At 42.9% G+C, this 9,893-nt stretch overlaps 1 protein-coding gene across 1 annotated transcript in view; it reads left to right on the top strand.

The window, feature by feature from the left end:
* The first annotated feature begins 1,054 nt into the window (after positions 1 to 1,054).
* Positions 1,055 to 9,893, top strand: part of plcl1 (phospholipase C like 1) — a 189,099-nt gene continuing 180,260 nt past the window's right edge. The window contains exon 1 of the mRNA XM_015391938.1: positions 1,055 to 1,821. Coding sequence (XP_015247424.1) covers positions 1,636 to 1,821 — 186 coding nt within the window. The 5' untranslated portion in view covers positions 1,055 to 1,635. The remainder of the gene's footprint in view (positions 1,822 to 9,893) is intronic.

Here is a 9,893-nt window from a genome sequence, read left to right on the forward strand (position 1 = left end):
TAGCAGAGCTTAAAATCCAGCATAATTTATCCAAGGGATGTCTGCGTTTGGAAGAAGAATGTTTTCAAGATGACTTGGATAATAGCGCGTTGTGACAAACACCAGATACAGCACTGGGACTTGATCAACAGCCGATACCGCACCGTGACGTCACTGCTGGAAGATGGCAGGAGGGAGGGGTTACTATATTTGGGCAAAAATGGCTGCTCCCAGACTAACTGAAAAGTATTGTTTTTATTTTTTTACTGATTAACACTAAATTGATCAGCAAATATCACCGTGAACGTATTAGTTTTAGGTATTGATAATGAGCCATTGATTATTTGATCCTTGCTGACCGGACTTTTCCATTAAATCGGATCAGCCAGCCCAGGTATCAGTTTCAGATTGCATCTGGAAAAAACGGGATTGGTGCATCTCTAGTGCAAAGTATATCCGATGACAAGATTAACTGTTTACTGTTTGTTCACTCGTCTGTTGAAATGGCAAGAATGAGCTCAGCAGATGCAGCCTAACAACTTTAAAACAACAAAGCTTGTGTACAAACAAGAACACACACTTTAATATCAGTGGTAAGCATTTTTGATCAAAATAAAAAAATGTTTTTATTAAATTAAGTTATGAAGGGTACACTAACCTAAAACTTTTTTTGTAAAACATTGATGCGTCTCACTAAAGAGGAAAGGAAAAGAGTATTATAATCCAGATTGTCTCTAATTCAAAATTATCTCCAATAAACCAAAGTCAAGGTATGCATCATCATCATCATCATCATCATCATCATCATCATCATCATCACACCTCTGTATTGTAACCCAGCACCAGAGACTTCTCCCTCGGTTCCAGGGAACACGGAGCCTCCACCTATCGGAGGCTGCGGCCTCCTCTCTGATCTCTCGGTGGCCGCGCGCATTGGACGCTCTGCGCGTCAGTCGCGTGGAGTGGGAGGAGCTGGGCGGAGGGGGTTGGAGGGAGGAGTGGCGCCTGAAAGGCGGCGCGTCTGTCTGTCAGTTGTGTTGCCGTCCTCGTCAAAAGTCGGCTGTTGTTTCTGAGGCTGAGATCAGGCTGACCCTGCGGCTGCAAACAGTCCGCAGAGACGCACCGCCGGCTCGGTCCTACCGGCTCCCGCGGCACCGCGGCTGCGGTCCTCTCCACACTCTGACACCGCCGCGTTCCGGGCACAGAGCGGCGCGGCTCCGGGTAGCCCTGGTAACCCGGTAGAAGACGCTGGATTCGAAGATTTGCTTTTCCTGGCTGTCACAGATGCTCGCCTGGAGCGCGCAAAGGAGGCTTTACGCGTCTGAATGAGCTGTTCCAGGGAGCCAGGCTGGGCTGGAGACTGCGCGACTTGTTGCGCTTCTTCCGGGCTGCGCCTCCATCCCAGGTCCGAACCTGCATGTGATGCTCGGGTTGGAGGGGAGTAGGATGTGCCGTGGAGCGCGCGCACAAACAGCCTAAAGTCACGTTTCTCCGGAACTATGAAGTCCGCCACATAAATACGCAGAGTTTGGAGAACAGTTTGCGCCCCGCTTTATAATGGCACCACTCCACCACAATAGCAAACTTTATTCAGGTCCAATCCCGTAAAGTGCTGAAATTCCTCCGAACTGAGCCTCCTTCCTTCTGACTGCTGACATGTCTGAGCGCGATGGATGCGGAGACGGGCTGTGCGGAGACTCCGCGCCGGATTTCATCCCGCCGAGAGCGTCCCGCGGCCGGCGCAGCGGGGTCATCCTCCCTGGAGGTGGAGGCGGTCAGGACTCGGACACCATCCTGCTGGAGTCGGTGAAGGCAGCACCGCGCCGCAGCAGCATCATTAAGGTACCCAAACAGTCTCCTTCTCTCACAGCTGCTTTGGAAAACCATGAGCTTCATTTTTAATAAGGAGAACAGGAGTGGAGAAAGCGGAGACACTTCATCCATGCGGACGCGCTTCCTTTTAGGAGACGCTTTGCTTGAGGTGAACTTTATAGGTCAGGGATGCCCAAAATCGGTCCTGGATGGCCGCTGTCCTGCAGGTTTTAAAGGTTTCCCTGCTTTAGCACAGCTGAGGCTTTTCCTGAAATGCAAACATCAGAATCAGCTGTGCTGGAGCAGGGAAACCTCTAAAGTCTGCAGGACAGCGGCCCTTAGGAACCCGCCTGCCTGTTATAGGTCAAATGGCCAGTTCAAATGACCTCCATCATCACTTTGATTTTCTTGTCTAATTAGTGTCAAAGCAGTCAGACCAGATTCTTGGTTAATTGCTGAGCCAAGAAAGATGTAGGCATAACTTAAGGTTTGTCTGAGGCAGGCATCCCCAAAGTCAGCTGTCCTGCAGGTTTTGGGTGTCAAACAGGGTCCAGAAAGGGCTGCAGGTTTTCTTTCCAACCAAGCATTAGCACACCAGACTCCTCATCTCATCAAGTCATCATGTTCAGACTGGACTCCCTCAATGATCAAGGTTGGTTGGAAAGAAAACCTGCAGCCAGACAGCCCTTTCTGGAACCACTTTGACACCCATGTTTTTAAGGTTTCCCTGCTTCAGCACAGCTGATTCTGATGTTTGCATTTCAGGAAAAGCCTGTTAATCAACTATCAATGTAAAGCTGTGCTGGAGCAGGGAAACCTCTAAAACCTGCAGGATCCTCGAGGACCCACTTTGGGGATGCCTGGTCTGAAGGGTTTCTGTCTTTATTTAGGGCTGGAACTCATTCCGAAAGTTTAAAAACATCAGCTCAGATCTGACATTAAAAGTCACCTGTCCTTTGCTTTGCCTGGAGGAGACCCTGAGCTGCTCTCTGACTGTCTGACATCAGTGTCATCACCTGTGCTCAGGTTGCATGTCACCGGGGCCCCGTGCACAGGAGCGGATCATGTTTAGCAGTTCTTTACCTTTCATGTCTGACATGTGCGCTCCATAGAAGTCTCTCCACCTCAGGCGACGTGTCTCATGTGTCACTGAAGCGCTGGAATGTTACATGTATGCATGTAACTGATATCTGCTGCTTTGTACCTGAGCTGGATCAGAGGTGCCGTCTGTAGAGAGCTGGACTCTGGAAATGAGACGTATTTGCTTTACTTTCAATCCTTCAGGTAAGGAAGGAACGTTAGACTGACATGATCAAGATTCACTTTTAAAAATGTCTTTACGTGTCAAAAAACAGGAAAAGACAATTTAATAAATTCTGGTTCTTTCACCTGTAAGAACATTTTAGACTTCTGGAAAAAAACAATACATGATTTAAAGCAGTTTAAAAATGTGTGGCTCGCATTAACACTTAGCAGAACTAGCTTTTATTCCTATAGTTACTAGAGATTGAGTAATAAAGGGTTTTTATGCCTGATGCTCATTTTCTGACATCATTATGGGGTGATTCTCAAAGCTGATTTATCTTTTTCTGATGCAAATACAAAGAACCCCAAATATCGTCCATCAGGTCTCTGAACAAGCGGAGCAGGAGTTTGGTTCACATGGATGGTACTAAGTCAGACCTGCTCCCAGTGGATGAGGGACTCGGACAGGACCGCTCTCTGTCACAGATCCTGTTTAGAGCCTTTATGGACAAGATTTCTAGGCTCAGCCAGGGGCCGAGGGGCCCTGCTTAGACTTTGACTTGGACAAAGTTTACTGTCATCTTGTATACACAGAGAGAAATTAAATGAAACTTTGATACCAGCATTTTTTTGACAGTGAACGAGCAGCAGCTTAGCATGAACTTTCCCATTTATAAAGTGCAGTAGTGATCAAAACTTAAAAAGTGTAGGACAGGAGTAACTAATTAAAAATCAGCGGGGTCCGAATAAAGAAAATCATCAACCAGTAAAGGTCTGGAGACATTTTAAATTAAAATATGTTACTTTAAACATTGAATTTTTAAATAAAAAAAAATAGAACATTTTTCCATTTTAAAATCTAAAGGTTGTTTTTTTAAGTAGAGAACAACAATCGTTCAGTTTGGTTTATAGATAATTTCCTGATTCCCATATTTTCTCAAACCCCTGAACTGATGGTTTGTTATTTTCTTTCTTTTTTCTGTCTTAATGTTGGCAGTGGGCTTTAGGCTGCCCTGCAAGGCTTTAAACCTGGGTTTAACCGGAGACTAAGCCATTCTCAAGCACATATCAAGGAGCTCATTTTGAGCCTGGATCCAGATTTATTGTTGATTCTGTTCATGGTGGAGAATCCTGCTTCACAGCAGCAGGTTGAGCCAAACATCCTCTAAATGTGCAGGGTCATCTTTGAGCACGCCATTTCACTTTTCTTTCACCAGTTCACCGCAGTTCTTCCAGCAGTCCACACTTTCTCTGCTCTCTTTTTCTCATGGTCTTCTCCTTCTTTCCCGTCGCCCGGCTTGCCACAGGTTTGCCTGCTGTGTCTAAAAGTAGCAGCAGCAGCAACCCAGACTGACAGCTCATTGGCTCATTTGGATCACGTGCAGCCTGGAGCCGGACGCTCCCCAGGGCTTTACCGTATTAACAGGAGAAGAGGAGCAAGTTAAATTAGACACTGCTGTTGGACAACATGCAGTAATTTATAAATGTTTTAAATCAGGTTGGGTCCAGATTAGCCAGCAGTAGGGCCGTGATGTTGGAGATACATGATGCCGTGGCATTGATGTGGAAGGTTCACAGCAGTGAAAAATAAATAAATAGACTTGGTGCAAAATACAATAGAGACATGAAGTTGAATTCTATTTTGAAGATGCCAGTATGATGTTTACAGTGTGATACCATCTTGTTTTGTGACTTGCTTAGAGTTTGATGATGTTATGGGCTAAGGACACGGCTCTGCATTTTCACCAGACTCGCATTAAAAACATTTATTTTCTTCTCAGAACAATAAACTCTGCTTCTTTCTCCTGTCAGAACATTTTAAATTTCTGGAAAAACAACACATGATTGTAAAGCAGTAAAAAGCTAATTCTGCTCAGCATTAACACTTAGCAGAATTAGCTTTTTTTAGTTTTATAGTTACCAGAGATCAAGTGATACAGGTTTTTTTATGGCTGATGCTAATTTTTCAATTCTTGAACCTAATTTAGCTTTTTCTGATTATTTGCCGATGCTGATACAAAAAAAAACAAATATCGGCCAACAAATATCAGTCTACCTCTAGTTAGGCCTGTAAATGTTTAGGGAATTTCTCTACTAGATTTTCATGCCTTTTATTCTGAGCATGTAGCTCAAGCTCAGCCAGATTGGACAGACGATGTTTTTTTTAGCATCAACTGTTAGCTGATTCTGTGTCATTACTTTGACTAGGCCTTTCTAACACATCACCCTTTGATGTAAACCATCCTCTGGTTGGCTGAAGCATTCTCACAACATGATGCTGCCACTACCGTGCTACAATGTGGAAAGGATGTGTTGAAGCTCGTCATATGGAACAAAAATAATGTAGCTATATTTTAAAATTGAATGGTTATATATGAAAATTACCTCGGTATCTTTTTCTTTCCATAATGTAATTATAGGAAGACAGCAGTGAAGTGAAGCTTTGTCCCTCTTGTCCTTAAGGGACGGCCATGTTAATATAATCAATATAGTCTCACCTATATCTTTTGAAAAACTTTCATTACTTAAAGGAATCTCCACATTTACCACATCCCTAATTGCATTGGCTAATTTTTCAGCTTCGTTTAACTACTTTTGGAGCTATTAAAGCAAAGATTGGAAAATGCACACCACACTTTTCAGATTTTATGTTTTGTAAGCTTATCTACCCTACTTTGTGCAGGTTTGTCACAGAGGAGTCTAATAAAAAGCTGCAGATACTGATGTTTGTGGTTATATTTTGGCTTAAAGTAAAAGATTTTAAGGGTTTAGCTTTTTAGCAGTATGATTATGTCTAATGAATATGATATTTAACTGGTCAGTCGTTCATCTTGTCTGCAATGAGCTGTTTCCCTCAAGCTCCTACTGTCTGAAGTAACATTTCTGGAAATGTGGGTAAAATAAATGATGTATTTTCTAGTTAAACTCATTGGATTGTACTAGACGAGGTTTTTGTTGCTTTAAAAGCTGCTAACAGGGGAGCATATGGCGTGGCGACCGAGGTTTACGACCTTCCTGCCTGTTTCCCACCTGACACCGTCAGGTCAGCCTGGGTGTTTCCTGAGCAGTGAACCTGCAGACGAAAGGTGAACGGGCCTGTGTCCATGCCGTGCTCTTGGGGGCTGACATTCGGTCCCGTCTGCAGGAGCCAGCTGAACACAGCTCAGATACGGAGGGATGGAGGCGACAGTCGGTATGAAACGCATCGCAGCCGAAGCTCTAAGATCAACTGAAACCCATCCGGGTGCAAAGGGATGACGAGTGATGCCAGTGAGCTGAAATTAGGCCGAGCAGCAGCTGGATTAATCTGAGTTTGAAGGAAAACTCTAAAATGTCTCCTGCTCAAGATTTAAAACCTGATATCGCTCAGTTATTTCTGAATAATATTTCTCTATTATAAAGTGAAAATAATGTAAGACTCAATAGAAAAAAAGAGAAATTAAAGATATTAAATGAAAAAATATCATTTGAAAAAAATTGAAAAGGGTAAAAAAATAAATGTTTGAAAGAATAAATCTGAATAATTCAAAAGACGACTCTGTCAGGTAAATTCACCAAAGGCTGCATTCTTCGCCTGACTCTCCACTAACAACGAAATATCACAATTATAACCAAACTTCCTAATTGTCACAGGCGCCGCCATGTTGATCTGCCTGTTTCCACGAATCTCTAGTTATTCACTGGATTGCTGTTTGCCTGACAAAAGTGAAGCCACCGATCGCCATATTGGTACTCCCCCAAAATACCTACATGTGTAGCATTTGACTGCAAAAACAAGCAGTTTGCCGGCTGTGGGAAGACATTCACAGGTAATTTCCCAGTCAGTGGAGGAACTAACCAATAAATACATCTATACGCCGATGGATCCTATAGTATAGTATGTAGCTTAACCTTTTCATAACATGAGGACCCAAATTTGGGTCCTCAGCACTCGCCCCAAGATGGTTTTTAGACCTGTAACATATTCTCTGGGGTCTTGCCTTTATCTTGACACCAAAAAAAATAAAATAAACTCTGTAGTTCTTGAGATATATTCAATTCATTTTGGGCATTTTATTTTCAAGCATATTTCTCGAAAAACAGGCCTAGTGTCCAAGAGTCTGGCTATATTTGACCAAAAAGTAGAGTAAATAGAAACTAATTCACTGTTAAATGTCAATGAAGTAATTCTTTATTAAGTTTATTCTAAGTTAAAGTGAATCTACTGATGCTCTGAAACAGCCAGTTTGTGTCAAACTGATGAATTTATCTTTATTTTAAAAGTCTTAATTCCCCCTGAAAATGAGAACATCATCGTTGTTCGATTCTGTAGCACACAGATTGTTTACATTACGACCGGTCTAACTAGGGAGTACCAATATGGCGGCCGGTGGCTTCACTTCAACCCCGTACTACCAACGGGAAATCAGCAATCCAGTGAATAAACAGAGATCAGTTCTTGTTTTCCTCTAGAGAGCAGTAGTACCGTAGATCGCCAGTAGGAGTGGAGGAACCGTGCTAGCGTAGAGTGTAAATGGTCGTAAGGAACCGAGCTCGGTTGCAACTCGGCACGGATCGGTTTTCAGAGGGTCGTGTGACTGGGGTAAATGTTTAAGTAACAGAAAACAGAAAATACAGCGAAATACGTTCGTCTTTGCTTGTTTTATCATCCTCTTCCACCAACAACAATTGTTTATTAATGGGTGAAATGCATAAGGCTAACAAGTTTGTCCTTTTTCTGCTACCCTACTCAAAGATTTCAACATGGCATCTTCCATTTTGTGTCCCTCCACCTTTGTATTTATAAGCTACTCTTTCTAAGTGATGGGAATGCTTTCATTTCTAATGGGACAGAATTTGTATTTATGAAAGAAATTCTTCATTTTTGCCAACAAAAGCAGAATAAGCAACACTGTCCCTTTAAGAAGCATTATTTCTACTGAAAAGCCAATACATTTTTGTCAAGATTTACAGGGGATCTGGTTTGTTGCATGTCTAAGACAATTAGTTGTAGTTTGAACTGCCAAAGTTTAACATAATGTATGATTAACCTGCGCTTTTTGGACAATAAAAGACTATTAAAGCACTAATACACCAGTTAATTACAGTTAGGAAATTGTCGTTTTTAAAGGTTTTTTATTTTTTGGAGCAGTCTGACCACCAGGGGTCCAATTAGTTTACCGTTACCTCAAGCTGAATGTGCTTTGCAAGTCTGAAGTGAGTGTAAAGATGTCGTGTTTTATATGAGGGACAAACGCAAAGCGACACAAGTGGACAAAAGAGAGACTCTGAAGAGCCAGAGATGAAGAGGCCGCTTCTCTCTGTCCGACCAGATGGCTCTGATGTGAGGTGGGGCTCCAGGGGGCCGTTTGTTAATTGCCATTGGCAGTGGTGTGATTGGTCTGTTATTGATGCCTCAGAGACTTGGTGGTGGTGGGGGGGGGCTGCTGGTTTCTAAAGCAGGATTTATGATGCTTGAGTTTATCTGATGATTAACCTATTTTTACCCTTCCAGCTTAAATCCTGTTGGTTTGAACCATTTAATTCAGTCCCACACAATAAGGACGGCAGACGTCTGCTTTAGTAATAAAAGGACTTGTCTTTAAATGTACATGTAGGTATTTTGTTTACAACTTTTTTTTTTTCTTTCAGGGCTTTTTGTTGCTCCCAATAGTTCCTTTGTTGATAATTATCCACATTAAAAACATGAAAAAAAGAACCGGCGCAACATAAAGCTGTCATGGAGAACTGATGTAAATAATAAACACTATTATTGCCTCAAATGTTACAGCATTTCTTCAGCTTTGTCTAGTGAGGATGAGGAAGAAGGAGCCGTCTGCAGGCAGTAACAAAGGCTACGTTCACACAGAAGGCCTTGATGCTCGATTCCGATTTTTTGTGAAATCCAATTTTTTTGCGTTGCCGTTCACATTTCCAAATATATGCGACTTGTATGTGATCTCCTGTGTGAACTGCGTTCATACAACCTAAGTGTCCCGCATGCGCAGTAGAAGACGCAATGATGTCACAAGCCAGCGTGCTTCGTGTTTACGGAGGTAAACATGGATGTTAGTGCCGCAGCGCATCTTTCCTAACCTTAAGAACACAATCTTTTCAAGACGGTTAAACCGAAATACTGCTCTCCGCATTATCGTCCGCCATTGTTGTTGTTTTTCTTCCCGCTTCTGCGAAGCAAGATGCAGAATGGGGACCTTTGTTGAGTGTTATATAATGACGTTCAGGTCGGATGAACGCGACCTGCCCGTTCAGACATAGGTCACATTTAAAAAGATCGGATTTGTATCGGATTCAGGACCACAGAGGCAAGTGTTCTGGGTCGGATTGGAAAAAATCGGATTTGTGTTTTTCAGACTGTCATGAAAAGATCAGATCCAGGTCGCATATGGGCAAAAAAATCTAATTTTGGTCACTTCAGGCTGCAGTGTGAACGTAGCCTTGGAGACCTAACAGACCGGCACCAAACTCAGAGATTTAAAAGCACTCTGTGGCCATGATGGGTTGCCTGTAATGACATCGTGTGGAAAAATGCCATTAAGAAGCTTAAACTGTGGCTTCTTTCAGAGCGATGTTATCTCTAGCTTGGTCCTGATCGCTGTAGGTACCAGATCTGCTCGGGCGCATGCCAGTCACATGATTGGCTGAACACTGCCAAATGACCTGGAACATTGTGGTTGCCTAGACTACGATAATAACATCATGCAGCGTCAGTGTAGTGTTATGCTACGTTCAGACTGCAAGCAGCAGAGGCAGCAAAAACGCGAAAAATGCTGCTTCATTTTTTATGCTTGTACAAAATTTAGTTCTGACGCGCGGCTGAAGCATCTTTGCTGCTTTAGCTGCGCGGTAGAAAAGTGGGT

The sequence above is a fragment of the Cyprinodon variegatus genome, unplaced genomic scaffold (assembly GCF_000732505.1).
Source record: "Cyprinodon variegatus isolate N-32 unplaced genomic scaffold, C_variegatus-1.0 Scaffold565, whole genome shotgun sequence".
Classification (NCBI taxonomy): Eukaryota; Metazoa; Chordata; class Actinopteri; order Cyprinodontiformes; family Cyprinodontidae; genus Cyprinodon; species Cyprinodon variegatus.